The sequence below is a fragment of the Lygodium microphyllum genome, chromosome 21 (assembly GCF_053477565.2).
Source record: "Lygodium microphyllum isolate KBCC chromosome 21, Lygodium_microphyllum_v1.1.10, whole genome shotgun sequence".
Taxonomy (NCBI): Eukaryota; Viridiplantae; Streptophyta; class Polypodiopsida; order Schizaeales; family Lygodiaceae; genus Lygodium; species Lygodium microphyllum.
In genome coordinates, this window is record NC_141155.1 from 113,921,123 (window position 1) to 113,943,493 (window position 22,371).

General features: G+C 40.1%; 1 protein-coding gene and 1 pseudogene across 1 annotated transcript; both read right to left on the bottom strand.

Moving 5' to 3' along the window:
- Positions 1-12,560: 12,560 nt before the first annotated feature.
- LOC148018449 (25S ribosomal RNA) lies at positions 12,561-13,912 on the bottom strand (annotated as a pseudogene).
- A 3,151-nt stretch (positions 13,913-17,063) lies between these two features.
- On the bottom strand, positions 17,064-19,384 carry LOC148018450 (uncharacterized). The gene has a single exon (XM_087662130.1). The coding sequence runs from the start codon at positions 19,236-19,238 to the stop codon at positions 17,664-17,666; it is 1,575 nt and encodes a 524-aa protein (XP_087518256.1). The 5' UTR covers positions 19,239-19,384; the 3' UTR covers positions 17,064-17,663.
- Positions 19,385-22,371: the final 2,987 nt, after the last annotated feature.

Below are 22,371 nucleotides of genomic sequence, written 5' to 3' on the forward strand. Positions count from 1 at the left end.
TTAGGTGAAAGGATGGATTATGAAAGCTGTGAAGGGGTCTACCTTTTATAGCATGTGAAGGGGGTCATGATGGATGACCTTTAATATGCACATGTGTCTATTGACCTTCCATGTGTACATGTGCTTGTTGACCTTCCATGTGCACATGTGTCTTTTGAACTTCCACATGCACCTGCATTAGTTGGCCAATGAATATTTTAGTGAATATTCCCTACCCTTAGTCAAGACCTACTTTTGTAGCCCTTAGACCCAAAATAGGGGTCCTTGATAACTTTCTTACCCCGCAACTCAATACGGTGTGCCTCAAGTTGCTACAAGCTTTAACTACGTTGTCTAACCCAAAGGTTGACTCCGGTCACCTTTTGGTCACATAGACCTCATTTGAGATATAAGTGAGGATCCACCAATGTCTAGGTTCACACATGGCTTCTCCTCATAATGGGGGCCTTACAACTTTGAGCACCATGGATCATTGGTGCCACCTTACAAGGGTAGGGCATTGAGCATATCTAACACTCCCCCCCCAAAATATCCACTTGCTCTCTGCAAAAGGCAGATGAACTAACTCTTTGGCCCAATGCCAAGTCTCTGAAGATGAACTTGAAGCATAACCTTTGAGAGTGCTTTGGTGAAGATATCTACTCTATTCTCTTCTGTTTGGTGGATAGTAGTCCAACTCTACTATCCTATCCTCAATCAAACCACACACATAGTGATACTGGATCTCTATATGTTTTGTGCATGCATGAAACACTAGATTCTTGGCAATGGAGATCAACTTTGATTGTCATACCTTAGCACAATTGGATCTTCATCCTACACTCCCATATGCCATAAGATCCTCCTTAATCATATTGCTTCACTTGCAGTAAAACAGGCTGCCTTGTACCCTGCTACGGTTAGAAGACAATGCCACTATTGGTTGCTTCTTATTACTGATCCAAGATAAAATTCATGAGCCGAAAGAAAAATAATAACAAGAAACTAACTATTTGGAATCACTGTCTCCTGCCCAATCTGAGTCACAATACCCCACAAGAGAAGTATCGAAACTGTATGTGATACCATAGTCAAGAGTTCCCTCCAAGTATCTAAGCACTTGCGTCCTAGCCTTCTAATGACTCTCACGAGGTTTGTTTGAAAACGTGCTAAAAAATCTAATAACAAAACTAATATTTGGCGTAGTGTTGCACAAGTAGATTAAGTTGATGACCAACCTCTTGTACCTCCCAATGTGTATCCTCAATGGATAACTTTGCATTGACCTCCATAGGTGTAACTATCTCCTTGCACGTAGTCATACCAAATGCTTTCAAGATATCCCATGCAAACTTCTTTTGAGAGATGAAGATCTATCCTGACTCTTGCAAGATTTCAATCCCCAAACAATAGTGCAACAAGCCCAAGTCTCTCACTTCAAACTCACAGCTCAAAGCCTTTCGAGTTTGGTTGATCATATCTTCATAGTCACTTGTAATAAGAAGGTCGTCCACATATAGGACACTAACTACAGACTTTTCGCCATCCTTGTAGACATACAATTTACATTTGAGGCACATCTTTTGAAGTTTAAGCTTAAAAAGAACTTATCAATTTGCTAGTACCATGCTCTAGGGGCTTGTTTTAGCCCATACAGTGCCTTCTTCATCTTACACACTTTGTTCTCAGAATGGGGGGTCTCAAACCTTGGTAGCTGAACCACGCACACCTCCTCCTTGAGGTTACCATTCAAGAATGTTGATTTAACATCCATTTGGTAAATTGGCCACTTATTGTGGGAAACCATTGCAAGTACTATGCAAATAGTGGTCATTTTGGCAATTGATCAAATGAATCTTCAAAATCAAACCCTTCAACCTGTGAAAATCCCTGTGCAACTAGCCTCGCTTTGTACTTTTCTAAGGTTCCATAAGCCTTGTACTTAACCTTCCAAACCCACTTGGTGCCAATAATCTTTGTCTTTGGTGGCCAATCCGCTAGCTCCCAAATGTCATTCTTCATTATGTTGTCATACTCAGCTTGCATAGCTACCTTTCATGTTGGATCTGCAAGTGCTTCTTCAATGTTAGTTGGCTCCTTTACTTCTCTCATAATCTTAGCCATCAAGGCCATATTAACTATGTGAGTAGTAGCTCTTCTTTGCTCCTCTATTCTTTGAGATCTCCTTGGTCCATCTGCCTTCTCCTCAATAGATGTAGGTATAGGTTTATTTTGGTCATTGAGTTTCTTCACCCATCATGGCAATGGCTTTTCTGGTGGTGCGATGTCAGGTTGGTGAGCTTTCTCTTCATCGTCCAAAGATGATTCTTCCTCCTCCTTAAGGATAGGGGTAGCTCTCTCTTGGGATAGGTTCATAGTGGACTACTACTTCATTTGATGTTAAAGTGGAAGAACTTACCTTCTCCTTCTCCATTGTATGCAGCTGCTCCTTAAATACCACATCATGGTTTGCTATGATATTCTTTGCCTCTTGGTTATACAATTTGTAAACCTTTTTCTCATCAGGTTCTTACTTGTTTATTTTCTCATGAAGAACTTGTGCATATCACTCACATCCAAAAGTTTTGAAATGTGAGATAGATGGTTTTTAACCAGTATAAGCGCATGATGAGGTGTTTTTTCCATGAGAGCCTTTGTGTAGCTCCAATTTAGAGTGTAGACTGCAATATTTACAGCTTCAGCCCAAAAATGGTTTAGTAATCACTCACCTTTTAGCATGCACCTTGCCATCTCCACAATAGTGTGATTCCTACATTCCACAACACTGTTATGTTGAGGTGTATGAGACATCATCAATTGACGCTTGGTTCCTTTGCTACTGCAAAAGTCTTCAAACTCCTTTGCATTGAACTCACCATCACCATCTGTTCTAAATTTCTTTACACTTTTCCCTATTTTATTCTCAAAAAGTTTTAGCCATTCTTTAAACTTATCAAAATCTTGAGCCTTATCACAAAGAAAGTACACCCACATCTTCCTATTGTAGTCATCGATGATCAATATGAAATAAGAAGATCCTCCCAAGGCTTGTGTAGGCATCTTACTGCACAAGTCATCATGTACCAACTCTAGAGGAGCATTTTTCCTATTTTTGCTTTCATGTGGAAATACCTTACTCTGTTGCTTGCCCATCATACAAGCTTCACATGGAGCCTTCAGTTCAATAAACTGCATGTAGGTGAGCAACCAAACCTTGGTTATGCATCACTTTCAAAACTACAAATCCAATGTGTCCAAACCTTTCATGCCAAAGCTTACTTGTGCCCACTCTAGCAGTGGCTGTAAGAGCACTTAGCTCATATAGGTTGTTCATTCTTTCTCCTTTGCTAACAACTTTGCTAGCACTATCAAGAAATTTTGCACATGTCTTCTTGAATCTCACTTCATGACTAAGATCAATTATGACATCAACAACTGATAATAGATTTCTCCTAATTTCTAGAACATGCAACATATTTGAAAGCTTTTTGACTTCACCATTTGTAGAAACAAAGAAAATAGTACCTGTGCCCATACCAAGGCATTTTGCATCATTTCCAATTGTCACAGTGATGGATTCTTGTAGAGGTTACATAGAACTATATAGACCTTTCTTGTTGGTCGTGTGATGGGAGTCACCACTATCCAACACCCATGAATTAGTGGTAGATTCTTCTTTTGTCGAGGAATACACTTCCTTGATGGTTTCCATGAATAAATCTAGCTCTACTTCAATCGTGTTGACTATCTCCTTCCCCTCACTTTTAAGGGTACCATTCTTTTCATCTGCCTTCTTGACATGACAATCTACAATTGCACGTTCTTTCTTTTTGCAATAGAAACACTATCCTTGAAATTTATTATTACCACCTTTCTTTTTTTTGTCATCATTATTTTTGGTGGAGGAGCCACATTTTCCTTTTGCATTTGTGGAGAATGCAACATCTCCACTGTTGCTTCCTTCTCGGGCTTTTAGCCTCAACTCCTACTCCATTAATAATGCACAAAACTCCTTAAAAGTCAAACCTTGAGGTTTCACCTGAGTATTAAGGGCAGTTACCAATCCATAAAACTTTGGTGGACATAACCAAAGACACCTCCTTGCTAGCTCCTTGGTAGTCTTTTGTATCCCAGTGCTAGCTATATGGTCACACAGATTCTTAATCGGAGTGATAAATGCTTCAGCTATCTCTCCTTTAGAAAACTTCTCCACTGCTTATTGATTCTCTAGGTTTTGAATGCTTGTTTGATTTCATGTTTTCATTGACTTCTCAGTACAATTCATGCTTCTGATGCCTTGGTTGTATGTTGAATCAAAGTCAAAATACTATTAGAAGAGCTTGTAACTAAGGCACATAGTGCATCTACAATCCTTTGTTTCCAAGCTCATAGAAGAGCTGCATTTGGAGGAATCATCACACTCAAATTTGATCGGTCAGGGGTCGGTTGTGGTTCTAGCATCGTCTCTAGGAGCTCATAAGAATCAAAGACTGTATTGATTTTAAACTTTCACAAAGTATAGTTTATGCCATCTAACTTGACTTCGCTAAAGGTTGGTGGATGAATCCTCAGTGTTTGAGTAGTCTATGTACAGCAACACCACCTCTAGAACTACTTTGTGATGTGCCAAAACGGCTTGTGAAAGTCGACATTGTTTCTCCTTGCTATTGAATCCTTTGCCTCTCACGTACTCTTCGATCCCTAGAGCCCCCTGGGCTTTGATACCATGTAAAAATTACATGGTGTAGTGAAATAGAATTTGAGTAAGAGATAGAGAAAGAACATATGCAACAAATAAGATGACACCAAAAATCTTTAACTCTAAACAGGTTGATACAATGATGGCTTTGCCTACTTGTGTGCTTCCAATGTGAAGCTTAGATGGTGATGTAGATAGAAGATAGGTGAAGAGCTTAAGGCTAGCTAGAATAACTCTCACTGGGTGAAAGGATGGATCATGCAAGTTTGCGAAGGGGTCTACCTCTTAAAACATGTGAAGGGGGTCATGATGGATGACCTTCCATATGCACCTCTGTTTGTTGACCTTCCATGTGCACCTCCACTAGTTGGCCAGCAAATATTCCAATGAATATTTCCTACCCCTAGTCAAGAGCTACTTTGATGGTCCTCATATCCAAAATAGGGCTCCCTAGTAACTTCCTTACCCCGCAACCTGATGCGGTGTGCCTTGAGTTGCTACTAGCCTTAACTACTCTGTCTAGCCCAAAGACTAGACGGCGGTCACCTTTTGGCCATTGTCACATAGACCTTATCTGACATACAAGTCACCCACACATATCTAGGGTCACACATGGCTTCTCCTCATAATGGGGGCCTTACAACTTTAAGCACCATGGATCATTGGTGGCACCTTACAAGGATAGGGTTTTGATTATATCTAACACAAGTAGCCTGTGTCGATGTGGCTACTTAGAGGCGATTCTTTTCAAGGGCAATCCTTTATTTGAAGCTAATAATATGTAGGAGTAGACATGTTGTAGGCTATGCTCATGCCCTTCAAACAATCCTCTATATTAATGGAGATGCCTTCAGAATATTTATCTTGTAACCCTTGGTTATTTTCCAATCTAATTTGAAGCATATATTGGTAGCACTATAGGGTTTCTGAATCCATGGAGGGAATGTTGAATCAAGGACAAAGAATTGCCTTTGTGCAGTCATGGATGCTGTTGATACAGATACTGGAGATGTATTCTTTTTTGATGGTCCTGGTGGGTCTGGGAAGACTTTCCTATACAAATGTTTACTTGCAAAGATGCGCAGTAGTGGTCGTATAGCATTGGCAATAGCATCATGTGGCATTGCTGTCTTGCTTTTGCCAGGTGGTCATACAGCTCAATTGCGGTTTAAAATCCTAGTAGAATTAAATAATCGATCCACTTGCAATATTCCTATTCAAAGTGGCCTTGCTTGATTATTGAGACAAACAAGCCTTATTTTGTGGGATGAGGCTCCTATGACCCATCGATATGCCTTCGAAGCAGTTGATAGAACTCTAAGAGATGTTATGAGCTGTGATAAGCCATTTGGTGGAAAAGTTGTTCTGTTGGGGGGGGGGGGGGGATTTTAGACAGGTCTTCCTGATTGTGGTAAAGGGAACACGTGAGGATATTGTTAATGTTACATTGTGTTACTCTGATTTGTGGCGTTACATAAGGGTGCTAAGGCTATCTGGCAATATGCGAGTGTCGACAGCTAGTAGTGTGGTGGACAATGGGTTCATCTATTGGATTCAAGGAATAGGGGATGGAGTGGGTGTTACCGAAAGTTGTGATAAGTTGTGTGTCCCACGTGGCATGATATTAAAAGGACACTCTATCAAAACACTGATTGATAGTGTCTACAGTGACGTGTCCAATGTGGGTGACTACACGTTGTATTTTAGTGAGCGGGCTATACTTGCCTCGCGAAATACAGAGGTGGCTACTTTGGATGACCGTGCATTGCAACTAATGCCAGGGGAGGTCAAGCAGTATTATAGTACAGATTCAATTGTAGAGACCGACGACTCATTTTTGTACTCTATTGAGTATTTAAATACATTGGACCTTGGAGGTGGATTTCCTCCTCATTTATTGCTGCTAAAGATAAATGCACCTATTATTCTTCTTAGAAACCTAAATCCAGGAAGGGGTATGTGTAATGGTACGCAATTGATATGTAGAGCTTTCAATAGGAAAGTGATAGATGCTCAGATAATAACAGGGGCAAATGTGGGCGAACGAGTTTTTATTCCCCGGATTACTTTTGTTTTGAATGCTACACAATTTTCATTTACTATGAAGCGGAGACAGTTTCCCATTCGGTTGGCATTCGCTATGACAATTAACAAGTCACAGGGGCAGACTTTCTTCATTGTTGGGCTTTATCTAAAGGCGCTAGTATTTACACATGGTTAGCTATATGTTGCATTTTCAAGGGTAAAATCTTCGCATGGTGTGAAAGTGCTATTGGGTGAAGAGGATGGGGATATGACCACAAACATTGTATACAAGGATGTTCTCCGAAAGGTGTAGTAATGCGCATTACTTTCTTTGCGGAGATGTAGTTATTGATGACCATGTAGGGACATTGGTTTTGCATATATGTGAATTACTCTTTGTTGCTTTCTTTGTGGAGATACAGTTATTGATGACCGTGCTGGAACGTTGGTTTTGCATATGTGTGAATTGCTCTCTATTCCTTGTTTGGTTGGCATATACTCTCTTGGAAGTATAATTTTTTCATATTTCACTATTCATTTAACTTTTGCATATGCCTACCCTAGAGTGGCACTATTACCCAACTTCTGACTATCAAAAGGAGCTACAATGCACATTACTCACTATAGCTCCTGATGATATCATAAGAAGGACACTTGCAAGGGTCATCGAGCGTTTATATGATGATGTTAATATCGATATCAAGCTCCCAGTTTTTATTGAAGTTGTATATTGTGGATACACGCAATGTTTTCGGGTGCATATGCACGAGGTTGACTATAAGAAGAGATTTTAACGCTCTCATATCGATAAGATACCGAGGCATTGGTTCAAGTATGGATTCAAAGATTTGGGTTGTTTTGTGACGTTGCATCAACGTTTGTCAGTATACCTATGGAGCGGTTCACAAATGTTCGACCAACTATTATTATTGTTGGGACGGAATGATCTTTGTTAGTTGTTCCATGTACTTATATTGTAATTTTTATTCTAATGTAGGTGGTAAAGAGAGAGGCATGACCGTTGCATCGCCCATGCGATTACCAATGGAAACTGTGGGATCGTTCCCTGCTTCACCTTCACATATTTTGCTCAAGGAGGAGGATTTTGTTAATGATTCCTCGAAGAAAATGAAGATTTCTTTCCATTAGGCGTCTTCGAGACATTGTCTTTTTTTGTTGGCATCGGCCATTTGCCTATGGTACTTGGAAACACGTCGGTGTCTTATGCTTGGCCTTTGTGGCTTCATTTTGACTAGCTCTCTTATAGAAATTATTTTTGTGGTGCTTGGTCTTTGTCTCAATTATGACCCGCTTTAGTGTGACATTGTTGTTCCACGTACTTATGTTGTGATTTTTGTTCCAATGCAGGTGGTAGGACCATTGCATTGCGCATGCGATTACCAATGGAAACTATGGGATCATTCCCGGCTTCACCTTCTCATGTTTTTCTCAACGAGAAAGATTTTGTTAATGATTACTCAAAAAGCTTTGTTTCTATTAGGTATCTTCGAGACATTGTCTTTTTTTTTTGTATCAGCCATTTGCCTATGGTGCTTAAAAACACTTGCGTACCTTATACTTGGCCTTTGTGGCTTCGTTTTCAGTATTACATTGTTGTTTCTAATTATCACGTGTGCAAGCATATGATTGCTTACATTGATATCGAGAGGAATGTTTGTAAGTATGGTGCATGGAAGAGATTGTTTCTATGTTTGGCATTTTGTGTTACATTGGTTTTAAACTACTTTTAGTTTTAAGTTTGGTGTGTGTGTGTGAGATAGAGAGAGGGTGCTTAGAAAGAATTGGAGAGAGAGAGAGAGAGAGAGAGAGAGAGAGAGAGAGAGAGAGAGAGAGAGAGAGAGAGGTTGAGAGTGAGTGAGTGAGTGGGGGGATTGAGTGAGTGAGTGAGTGAGAGAGCGAAAAGGAACGCTATCCCACATGTGCTTAGAGAGTGGGGGGATGTGTTTCTTTTTGCGGATAGCGTTCCTTGCGCGTGAAGCGCGCTAGAAACGCTAGTTACAATTACAACATCTTGGCCATCGTTGATAATATTTTTGAGGTAATTTCTAAAATAATCGAGCATTTTGTATATATGTGTCCATAGGTGTGAGTTTTTCTTATTGTTGATATATAGTACTAAAATTAAATATTGTTTCATTTTATATATTATTATTAATGTATTCTATAATTTGAAGTGTCTCAAGTGATATTTTAGGACCTTGATCTTGAACTCAATATCTAGATCATGTTGTAAACATAGCCAAAGAAAATGGCAAATCGAGTTGTGAGTTTATTTTCTACTTGTTTACAATTGTTTGATTGTTGAAATGCTATTTTAATTACATTTTATTATGTGAAATTCTTAATAATCAATTTCTAGTCTTTGATCAAGTTAACTTAATATAGCTAGAATGTTATGTGAACCATGTGGAGACCATGTGATAGGAATCCCTTCTAATACAATACGAACATCATGCAACTTTCAATCGTCTTGTCACCATAAGCATGCAACCACATTCTCTAAATGATCCATGCGTGTGAATATGTACTCATTTGGAAGGATGGAGAAAGCTTTTGACTTGACTCAATGATCCTGGCACAAGTTTGCTTTAATGGTGCTTGATGTTATTGGTTTATTGATAGTGACAAAATGCTTGGTTAGTATTACTAACTTGAACCATGAATGTGTTTAGTGGTTGCACTATTTATTCTTGAACAAAAAGATTATCGTATTCTTTCATTAAACCCTTCCATCACGAAAAATCTCCACAAATCAATCCCAATGTACTAAGTTTTGTGCTTTTCTTGGATCAATGAAAAGTTAGTGGAGAAGAAGATTTGTTTATTTTTGCAATTAAACAATAAGGTCAAGGAATATCTATCTTTGTAAATAGAGGTTTGTAAAAGATGTCAAATCTCAATACACTACCATTATTTAATAAGTATTTAAGGTTACCATGATGATGTAGTGGCCTTGAGTGTGTCAAATTTCATGGTAATGGTCTAAGAGTGTAGCCAGTGCGTCAGCTCAATGCCACTCTCCATCCAGTTTCACATGGATTGCTATGTTCAGCAGGTGTTCATGGTCCGACAGTCATGTAAGTGGAAGGTGCCTCTAGAGCAGGCGTCGTTAACGGCATCGTCGATGGGTTTCCACCCCGTTGAATAGCGCGGGTTCAACTAAGGGCCTTTCTTGCAAACTCAGGTCAGTAATACGAATTGAATGAGCCGTTGTGCTTGCTCCCCGTGTTCTCCAAATCAATAGCCTTGGCTTTCCATCATGAGATTCTTTCTTCAAGACTAGAAGCATCTTGCATGGGAATACCCATATCCACGCCTCATGGTGGCATGTTATTAATGTTGATCACACCTATTCATCTCAAATCTTCCATCCTATTGAGTTATTGGGTCCATTCTTGAAAAGTCATGCTTACAAAGCCTTCTTGGTATCCAATATCACTTAGAAACTAATTTTCTATCAGCTAAATTTCTAGTTGTTTCAAGCTTATTTCATTTGGAGGGGGGGGGGGGGGGGGGGGGGAGGTGTGTGTGCGTGTGCACGGGCACGCAAGTGTGCACACACGCGTAGGCAAAGCGCATCATAGCACACCCCATTTCCTTTCACCACTTCACACACACACACACACCTCCCCCCCAATGGAGACATGGTATCCCTCACCGCACCCCACCATGTCATAGCACCCCCCTCCTCAAACCAACAATAACATGGTATCCCAAACCCTAAAATCAACTCCTAACATGTGATCGCACACATGCCCCCCACATCAATTGTAACATGGTATCCCTCACCCCATCCACACCCACCATGCCATGGCACACCCCTCCCCTCCCCCCTCCCCCCAACACATCAACACACCCCCCCCCCCCACACACACACACACATCCCAACAAAGACATGGCATCTCTCACTGCACCCCACCACATCATGATGCATCCCTCCCCCTTCTCCCCAACCAACAATAACATGGTATCCCAAACCCAAAAACTAACTTCCACCACAGCATGATACACCCCTCCCCTCCCCAAAACACACCATGCCAACATCATATCCCCCTCACCCTATCCCACCCAAATATATTATGGAAAACCCCTCCCGTCCCCCCAACATATCAATGCCTCTCACCCCATCCCACCCCACTACATCATGGTAAACCATGTCATGGCATCCCTCCCCAACACACACATACACACATCCCAAACGGAGGCATGGCTTCCCTCACTCCACCCCACCATGTCATGGCACACCCTCCCCCTTTCCCGCCCCACCAAAAATAACATGGTATCCCAAACCTTAGAACTGACTTCCGCCACATCATGGCATACCTCTCCCCTCCCCCCAATAGAGCAATGCCAACATGGTATCCCCCTCACCCCATCCCACCCCACTACATCATGGAAAATGGCACACCCCTCTCTGTAACACACCCCTCAGAAATGGAGACATGGCATCCCTTCCCCCCCTCCCCCCCCCAAAAGAAAAACACCAATGGAGACATGGCATCCCTCACCCCATCCCATCCCACCCCACCATGTACACCCCTCTCCCCTCTGACCCCAAAAAAAGAAAAAAAAAGTCATGGCACGACATCCCTCCCCCTACTCCACCATGGTTGCATAATAACATGCCATGACATGGAAAAACTTCAAAAAATCTCCACTCCCCTCTTCAACACACCCCTAAGTACCCTAAAAAACCCCCCTCTCCTCTCCCCTCTATCCCATTGCACCACAAGAAACCATATAAAACCTTGCTCCATGAACGAGGGGTGCCATGCCACAATTGAGGTGGGGTGAGGGGGATGACATGCTGCGATTTGGGGGAATGTCTTCATATTGTGGTCAAGGTGGGGAGAAGGCATTGCATTGTGGAGAGGGGATGCCATGTCATGGAAAGGAAAGGAGCGACCATGCATGGCATATACATGTGATGGTGTGGGGGCAACATCATATAGTCGAGCAAGCAAAGACAATCATGGTGTGGAGAGGAGGTGCCATGTCCTGGTGAGGGGATTGCCTACCATGGTGTTCACAAGGAGGGACAACCTAATCAGGAGGGTGTAATATGTTATGGTCTCGAAGCAAGGATGCAAAATAGTGCAATACTAGGACTTCCTAGACCATCCCAGTACTATTCAGGCACAAGTAGTGTGAAGTTCTAATGGGATTTGGTATATCAACATTGGTATGATTGCACCAATAATACAAGGGAATCACAAAGATCCCTTGTATACAAACTAAGTGGGATGAGACAACTCAAGAGTGAGTGAAGCAGTGGGGGTAGGGGGAGGCTTGTGATAGGAGGCAAAGGAGCATGGACCATGGTTGTAGCACAAGCGCATATAAGAAGGGTGTCATCATGCAACCAAAGGGTTTCAAGAGAATCGCAATGGACCGTGCAAGTCAAGTAAGGTTTGGAGGTGGGTGAGGTAGGGTACCACACCATGGTTTGGGGACGTCGTATCGTGGTGTGTGTGGAGGAAGGGGTACCATGGTGGAGGAAGTGTCATGCCATCATCTAATGGTGAGGTGGGTAGAGGCACCACACCTTAGTGTGGATCACGCTGAGGGGAGCATCACATTACAGCATCGGTGTGGATAGCATGAGGGTGTCATGGGGTGCCAAGTGGGAGGCATGAGGTGAGAGAGCATAGAAACTACCGTAGAAAGCCAAGTGTGCCAAGTTGAGGAAGGCACAATGTGAAGAGAAACCCGCCAACCAACCCATAACAGCTAAGTAAGATTAGGTGCATGGTGTGCACAAGGACTTAAACCTATGGAGACATAACACAAGGGCCAAGACGAAGAAACCCTCATTAAGCTTAGTAAAAGGGGGAACAAATCAAAGAGGTAGTGGGTTGAATCTCAAGGGATCATAACAGTAAGTCCACTTCGTCACTTACAATATCCGGCCACATATTTAAGTCATCTACAAAGGATCCATCTTCTTGATTGTTCAAAATTCCATTCAAAGTCCTCGAGGCAACCACTAGTGCATCAAGAGAGAGTCTCAACACATGCTCTCAAGGATGCACAAGCACCCCTACTATTAGTCGGGGAGGTAGAGAGTGATACATCTAGCATGGATTCTAACTTAGAGACACATGGTAGCTTCATTCCATTGGCCTTTCAAACCAAGCACAATTACCAATTATGTGAATCAATGGTTCCTCTTGTACTAAGTTGAATTACTATTGCAGCACCACTCATCAATAGGGTAAAACTAACATGTCTCACAATGGTCTAAACCCAACTTATGTTCCCTATTGATGGATAAACAATTCAACACATGCAAATTCTACTTCACAATGGTAGGAAGAGTATATCTAGATCAAAAAGTAACCTCGCTATGAATGCTTGGCTTCCATAAGCTAGTTATCCCTATGGTGACTTCTCTAACACCTCTTGCTTCAAATTCCAAAACACTAGAGAATCAATTGGCCATGCTTTCACATTTATGTTTGTACTGAAAATCAAAATCAAATGAGCTTTAAGCCTTTTATTCCACATGACATTTCTGTTCTTATTGACCTCGTCTTAAAACACCTGCATTATCTTTTAATAGATGTGCCACCCTAGGAAAACTCCCCACTTGACATATCTTCCACTTCGATTGGCATGTGAGTGTGTCTTAAGACTAGAAGTAGGGGTTGAGAGCCCCATCTTGGCCTCAGGGAGTAAGCAAAATAACAATAGAAGTAGCTGTATTTCACTTGTGCTAAACACTCCCACTTCTTGTACAACTCTCAAGTCATTTCCAAAGTCGCACTAGAGTCAAGCTCCATGTTCTTCTTTCATCACTGATTCTTCCAAGCCTATTCCCTTGGCTGTGGGTTCACTAGATAGTAGGTAGGAACAATGGGAATCTCGTTAATCCATTCATACACATCACTGGGTAGATGACGAGGCATTTGCTACCTTAAGAAATTCATAGTTACCACCATCATTTACCCACGCTTGGTTGAATTTCTTCACTTTTGACATTCAAAGCACTAAGCAGAAATCATGTTACATCAACACCCGTAGGGATTATTGCAATGCTTTGTTCTTCAAATTTCCCTTGTCTATATTTCGATGGATAATGTTCTGTCTCTATCACCCGATCCACACATGGAGCTCCAACCAGCCTCACCACTAGGGTAGCTTACAAAGACTCTTAACAGCCTATGCAATTAAGACCAATGTTCTATTAATTGAAGGTTGTTTCACCTTGGAGACATAATGCAATTATGACTATGATCGGATGTGATTGCCATTTGCTCCTCCAAATTTTCATGGGGTGCTAGGGGCACATCAGATGCCACAAGACATGCATTTCTTTACAAGTCTTTGGACCCTATCTCCAAGTGATCCAATTCAAGGTGGACAAGTTGTTAAAAAGGAAAGAGAACTCTTCCCGAGATCCCCACCTAAATCTTTAGATTTAGTCGAATATAAATTTGATTCCCTTTTGATGAGCAGCACACATTTGCACCCTTGACATAGAGCTAGCCCATCTCTTAGGATCCAACTAATCCATGTCCAATTACTTATGTGCATACATTTGTACTTATGCACATGCATGTGTGTGTGAGTGATTCACAAGAGATTATTCTTGTTTTCATTACCAAATATCTCTATTTAAGGTGTGACACACTTTGGGTAAGTCACCACTAGTATGCGACAAAGATTTGAACATCAATTGATATAACCAGTTTGTAATCTGCCCTTTCTATCCACTCTTTTGTTCTACTACTCTCATGCGTTCGCTCTTTCTTCTCTTTATCCCTCTTTCGCAATTTCTATAGTTCTCGAGCCAAATTGAAAAATCCACCTCACAACGAGATTTAAACATTTAGGAGAGAAGGAGGCAATGGTTTGGATTTTCTTGTATAACTAGAAATTAACTATTCAAAGACAAATTTTTTACACAACCTACAACTTGAACTTCAATAAGTATTCAAATACATATTCTTACACGATTTGTAGCTTGAAATTCACATGGAAGTACAGAGCATATGAATACAAAGGATGAGACCACAATGAGGGCCCAAGAACAACACAAAGATTGAATCATCAACTATATTGTCTATATAGGCTATAGATATAAAGGGACTTCTTATAAAAACTAGCTTACACTTTTGATACTTGTAGACCTCGACTATATATGGGTTAGACTTGGTGCTTTGTACACCTCTTGATCACTTGGAGACCTAGACAATATATGGGTCTCATGTGCTACCTTCTACACGTACATTGTAAACAAGTCATGTGATCACCATAGTACTCTTCGAGTATTTGGATTCTTTTCCATCATGAATTCCTTCAACAATTTTCCACTTATCGAATTTCAACTCTCATTTAACTTCTTGATCCCTATATTTTCATTTAGTGGATAGTTTTAGAGTACATAGGTTGATTCAAAGCACCCATATATTTTTGAGCAAATTTAGATGATTTTTATATTTGGAACTACTTGTGTAGTCATCCTAGAGATTGTTGTGTTTGAGTTTTTTAAAGGACATCTAGTGAGTATTGGTAAATTAAGAAGATGGATTTAATAACAATCATTTTGGTTGTCTTGAGATCATGAGTGGTGGGAAATTTGGTGAAAATTCGAAGCAACTTTCCAATTATTATTTTTTGAGAATAGGCAATTAAATATTACGCATTTACAAGCTCACTTCTCTTCACATCTTGGAACTCTCATTACTAATAATAGAATGTGCAAGCACACTGTAAGTGCAAACTGATTAGTGTCACAAACTCCAATTGAAAATTGTTGCATGTCATGAGACACTTCCTAGTATGGAGTTTTCCAAGAAGACAGTTCACATCTCACAACTTTATTAGCTCAAGCTTTTTACAAGGTCCATTGACATCCACCTGCCTTTCAATCTTGTGCATTGATATCAATATTGACTTGCAAAACATTAAAAGAACAACTTCCGATGAAATTTGAAGCACTACAATTTTGACATCGTTACACAATATCCATATTCAAAAAGAGTGTTAATCTTAGTGTGAATCTTGTAGCAAATACAATCCTACCTTCATATTAATCAAACTAGTTGAATTGTAATTAAGTGCACAGGTTAGATTGTACTTGTTAAATTGCATTGTAAAATTCAATTTAAAAATTATACACTTTAAATAATCATAAACCATTCATTACGGTTAAAAATGTAAAGAAAAATAAGTTAATACATATTCAACTTTATATGAAATTATCAAAAAATTAAAAGTAGATTACATTCATTCTACTGATGTAACATTATTGAAAAATATGCACATTGTTAATACTCATTTGACAATGATTTTCAAGTTACGTTGTTATATACATTGTCAAAAAATCACTATTAACTCTTCCATTTCCAATGAGTAATAGATACAATTAGCGGATGGCCGAAATGAATCCCTGTTACATATAGAGGAAACAAACTAGTTGCCACCCTGATCTTTTATGGCACCTCTAATGAAGTTTTATAGATTTTTATATTTACTTGATTATTGGCGTTGTCTAGCTATTTTAAAATATGTGGTTTTGAAAAGCCATACTACAACTGCAGAATTGTAGAGATCTCGTGATCGCTCTTGGTATGTTCACGCTGGTTGGTGATCGCCCTTGGTATGTGCGAACTGGTTCTGTGGTACTTCGATTATACAAATTTCAACTCTACAAGCTACAGGCCTGTAGCAGTAACACTAAGCTGTAACAATGGAAGAAGGTAAGGAGACTGGATGTCAATCTCTTCTTTCGGTTGCTTCTATGAGCTATGGGTTAAAAGGTCAACCCTCGTGGTAAGCCACTTATTTTATTAACCAACTGACTCAGGTTCAAATCTGGCTTTTTCTATACCTTACTATATGACTCTGAGGAAAGCAGGAGTTGGACTGAAAGACCTTCTGGTCACCACTTGTTCAAGTTAACCAAGAGAGCTACATCTCTCTCTCTCTCTCTCTCTCTCTGTGCCACAAATGTTTTCAAATGCAGCGAGGCCAATAAAGCAGATAGAATATCATACACATTCTGAAATTACAAGTTTAGTCACATCCTGCTTCCAGTTTTTCAAACTCTCAACTTTATTTCATTAACTTTGCACTGGTCTCTTGATAACTACAAACCAAAAATGGAGAAGCGAGAATGGAACTACAGGCAACCTAGACCTTTAGAGGAGTTCCAACTTGCACCACAGTTAAGCCGTGAAGAAAATGCAGAAAGCACCACCACGGACAGGTTTCTCCATAGTCTTTATCTTCGAAGGCAAGCTACACAATATTAGATATATCATTGAAAGCTGTATCACTTAAATAACATGAACTATTGAGTTGCATTACTATAGTAAACACAAACTATTACTGCTTCCAAGTTATCACGTAAATGCCAGCCTGACTCCACACAAATAAATACAGCTGAATTTGGACAAGTTTTTGACCTGCCCATACAGAATACAGTTCCGGAATTCCACCTAGGCCTGGAAATTACAGATCAAAGTTCATATAATCCTCTTCCAAGCTTCACACTCAATGTAAACAGATGGTCCTCGAGACTTCAAAGAACTGATAGAATTAACAAGCAGCCAGATATGGTGTGAAGGCCCTGAACAATTTGTTCAGGTAAAGGAATTTTAATGAATACAGCAGTCAAGTTGAAAGGAATTCAGCAAGCTTCAAGCATACACTAAACAATGTTTACGTTATGGCACATGGGATAATATAACCAAAATTTCATTTAATGTTTGATGTGGCAATTTTGCAGGACAGCAAATTTTTGGCAGACCCTGCAACAATTGAGAGATATCTTTACAAGTGCCAGGTTTAACCACCACTATGACTAGATCCATAACTTGGCCATATACTGACCTTCAGTTACTGCAAAAGACTTGGTCACAAGTTGGAACCTTGTAAAGCAAAAGCAGCTGCCTCATCATCCAAACAAAATGCTCCACCAAAGGTATTGGCCTCAGTTTTGTTTGGAATGCCTCAAACAAGCTACTACTCCAATGATGAGCAGTGAACCAGTTGAGACAACTGCAAGGGGCATTGCTAGCTTTGACAAACTTACATTGTTCTTATAGTGAGAAGTCAAATCCTTTAACTCAGCCTCCAGCCGACACACACCCTGATGCCGTTGACTATTCATCACCTTTGCATCAAGAAGGGCTTGCTCAAGCTCTCCAACCATCGCCCTAAGTTTGTCAACCTCATCCTTTGATTCATTAGATGCCTTAAGAGTCCTAGAGTTCAATAATTGAAGCTCTTCCTCAAGTGCAGCCTTGGTTTCTTCAAGAATTGCTTTCTCACTCACCAAAGACGAGACTTGTGTTTCTAACATAAGAATTCTCTGTTGGTCCTCATTTGTACCTGTCTGAAGCTTGAACATTGACACCTTCATCACATCTAGCTGGGCTTCAAGTCCTCGGCTTTTTGCATCAGCACTTTCAAGAAGCTCCTTTAGAGAACCCTTGACCTCTCTCTCCATTTTGAAGGTCAAAGCCACATTGTCATTCTCATTTCTCATTGACAAAAGCTCATCCTCCAACGCTTTAATGTGAGAATCCAGATCTCTTTCTTTTGCAATCCTTGCCTCCCTTTGCGCCTCAAGGCTTGCAATCTGTTGCCATGCTTCTTTCAATTGTATCTGAAAACCTTCCCTTTCCAGAGCACGATTTTTTAATTCCAGTTGGAGAGAATCAATAACTCCGTTGGCTTCTGCAACCTCCCTTTCTGCTGATGCACAGGCATCTTTCAATCTGCACATATCGTTTTCAAGAGCTTGCTTAATGGAAAACATTCCTTTCAATTTTTTCTGTGATTCCACGTCCAAGTACTGTAATGTGGTGATTTCCTCATTCAGTTTATCTGTTTCAAGTCGCAGCTGTTCCACTTCCTGTTCTATCTTATTGGAATTCTCTTTGATAGAAACCAAATCTTCCTGTGCCTCCTTGAGCTGCTCCGAAACAGATTTCAGCTTAGAAGCTGAATCTTCTAAGGCGGTCTCAGCTTCCTGCTTAGAGGAAAGTAAGGTCCGCTTCTCTTCCATTAAGGCTTCCTTCTCTACGCCTAAGCCCAAGGCTTCCTTTTTGCTAGCCACGAATTCAAGCTCAAGCTTGCGCTTCTCATCTTCCAACCAGTTTTTCTCCATCACGAGTGCATCAGCCCTGTATGAGGTCTCCTCGAGCTCCTGCTCAAGCGACGAAATCTTGGCGCGCAGGTCATCTGCGGTGGTACGAGAGGAACTGACCTGCTTGAGTAGCGTGTCGTTGAGCTGCTTGAGGTTGGAGATTTTCTCAGCAGGAGAGAGCTCATCGTACAGATGAAGATGATGATGGCGATAAAGGTGATGGCCACCATTCGCTTCGTGCAAGTGAACCTCCTTTTCATCGGCGTCGGCACCAGTGTCTGATTCGGAGCCCTGAGGTGTGGAAGGCAAGGGCTCGACAGGCGTAGCATCGCCAGCATCAGCCTGGCCATGGTAGTCGTGGTTATGATGGGAGTGGGAATGGTGGTGATGGCCATGCTTCTTCTGGGGAGCCATGGATGCAGACACGGGAACCCTAAGGCCGGGTAACGAGACTTAGACGAGCGGGGCAGAGAGAGAGAGCCTGTAAACCCTAGACAGGTTCAACATACAAATCGCATTTTGCCTTCTCCTGACTCCTGAGCCTAACGGGCAACACCAAACAAAATAGAAGCATTTCAGGCGCAATCCCAGCCTTCGATGACTGTGTGTGCATCAACGGCTCGGGAAGGTGGTGTATTTTCACCATCTAGACGTGAATAAGTTCTTATTGTAATGTAATGTAATGTAACGAATATGGTCGTGCCATAATATTTTTTAGATTTTATGCAACAAATTTATTTTATTTATAATTTTTTCTTTTAGGTTATAATTGGATGTTCCATGCATAGATTTTCTTGCTATTCGTGTCACTATTTTCCTCATGCTTCGAATTAGGGTTTGAAAGCACGTTTCATGTGGCAAGAGGGTTTCATGGGAGGTTGATATAAGAGACACAATCCAAACTTTTAAGGCTTTGATAACTTAGACTAATTCAATATTGAATATAGGAAAATATAATAATAAGGATGTGGCACTCACTAATATATACGAGTGAAAGATCAATATTAATAGAATTAAACTTAAACTATATTATATCTTCAAAAAATCTTTATAACCATTTCTCAAAGTTTCTCAAAGACAAACATATTTAATAGTAATTTTTATTCATATTGAGCTTATCATAACATCTTACTACTATATTATTTTGGTTGTAGGTTCAGAAAGCCTCAAACCTTCCTTTTTCAATTAAAACCTCCTCCCTTCCGCTCTCTCTCACGTGTAATTTCTCTTTTTCTCTTCCCCCTCCTTTTTTAAAATTAAAAGCCCTCCCTCCCTTCTTTCTCTCACTGTAAGGCCTAGGTTCCCTCTCTCTCTCTCTTAAATAAAACCCCCTCACCTCTCTCTCATGTATAATCTCTCCCTTTCTCTTCCCTCTCCCCTTTTTAATTAAATTCCTCCTCCCTTCCCCATCTCTCTCTCTCATGCGTAGGGCCTAAGTTCTCTCTCTCCCTCTCTCTCTCTCTCTCTCTCTCTCCTTTAATTACATCAAACTTCTTTTTTAATCAAAACTCTCACACACAATTAAATATTTTTTAAAGTTTTTTAATTAAAAATTTTTTAAACATGGTTTTCACACACTTTAAGAGGGAGATAGGAGAGAGAGAGAGAGAGAGAGAGAGAAGAAGAAGAAAGATAAAAAGACCAAGAGGAGAAAAGAGAAAAAATAATAGTGTTTTTTAAATGAAACCTTTCTATTCCCCCTCTCTCTCTCTCATGTGTAAGGCTTAGGTTCTCTCTCTCTCTCTCTCTCTTCTTTAATTAAATTAAACTTCTTTTTAAATAAAAAATCTCTCTTTGTTAGATTATAATTTTTAATTAAATATTTTTTAAAAAAAATTGAACATTGTTTTTCACACACTTTGAGAGGAAGATAGAAGAAGAAAAAGAAGAAGGATTTAAAAAAATAAGAAGAAAGAGGAAAAGACAAAGAGATGGAGGAAAGAGGAAAGATAATAATCTTTTTTAATTAAACTTTTTAATATAGTTTTTGAATTAGAGAGAGAAAATATATATAATTTGAAAGAGAGAGAAAATAAGGGGAAGAAATAAAAGAAAAATACAGAGAAGAACAAATATATAAAGAGAAAAGAGAGTGAGTGAAAAAAACTTGAAAGAGAAAGAGAAAGGAAAAGTAAAATAAGGGGGGGAGAGAGAGAGAGAGAGAGAGAGAGAGAGAGAGAAAGAGAGAGAGAGAAACCGAGAAAAAGATACTAAGAGAGCAAAAAAGGAATAGGAGAGACAGAAAGAGAGAGGGGGAGCAGAGAAAAAGAGAATTATAGAGAGAGAATATATAAAATTTAAGAAAGAGGGGAAAAAGGAAAAGAGAAGAGAGAGGGGGAGAAGAATAGAATTTGAATATAGAGAGATGAAAGATAACATTTAAAAGAAAGAGAAAAGAAAAAAAATTTAAAGAGAAGAAAAAAAGTAAAAAGAGGAGAGGGAGAGACAAGGAAAATAGAGGAGAGGGGCGAGAGAGAGAAGAAAGCAAGGAGGGAGAGCGAAGAAGAAGAAGAAGTAAGAGGAAAAGAGAGAGAGATGGGGGGAAAAGAGGAAAGAGAAAAGTTTTTTATTTAAATATTTTTTGAGAGAAGGTGGAAGGGAGAGAGGAGAGAGGGGGAAAAAAGAGAGAGAGAAAAAGAAGAAAAAATAAAATTAGGAGAAAGGGGAGGAGAAGAAAAGGAGATGAAGAGAGAGAGAGAGAGAATGATATACAAGAAAAAGATAAAATTTGCATACTTTAAGAGAGACTGAGGGGGGGAAGAAAGTGAACGAGAGAGAGAGAGAGAGAGAGAGAGAGAGAGAGAGGGAATATGGAGAGAGAATTATAGAGAGAGGAAAGATAAAATTTAAAGAAAGAGAGAAGAAAAATAGAGAGAGAAGGAATATAAAGGAGATAGAGAGAAATAGAGAGAGACAAGATAAAATTTAAAAGAGAAAGAGAGAGAGAGAGAGAGAATAAGAGGAAAAAAGGGAAAAAAGAGGAGAGGGAGAGAGAAGGAAAAGAGAGAGGGAGGGGAGAGAATAAAAGGGGGGAGAGAAAAAAAGGAGAGAGGGAAAGAGAGAACTAGGAGTGGAGAAAAAATAAACTAAAATAGAAGGTAGAGATAGAGAGAGAGAAAAGAAAATTAGAAATTAGGAATTGGGAGGGAGAGAGAGAGAGAGAGGGTAAAGAAAAAATTTAGAAACTAAGAGGGAAAATAGGAGAGAGAAAGAGGAGAAATGGATTACTGCTATATTATTTTGGTTGTAAGTTTTGGAAAGCCTTGAACCTCAAGAGGGCTTCCTGAACACCTATCCCCTTTTCCAAAACTCCCTTTTTCAATTAAAACTCTCTCCCTTCCCCTCTCCCTCACGTCCTTTTCTCTTTTCTCTCCTTTTTTAAATTAAAAGCCCCTCTCCCCCTTCTCTCTCTCTCTCTCTCATTGTAGGGTTTAGGCTTTCTCTCTCTCTCTCTAATTAAAACCCCCTTCCCTCTCTCTCACTTATAATCTCTCTCTTTCTCTTTCCCCCTTTTTTAATTAAAGTCTTCCCCCCTTCTCCCTCTCTT

What these genes read in the sequence shown, in the direction of transcription:
- LOC148018450 (XM_087662130.1), bottom strand. Translation starts at nt 19,238, where the DNA reads ATGGCTCCCCAGAAGAAGCATGGCCATCACCACCATTCCCACTCCCAT.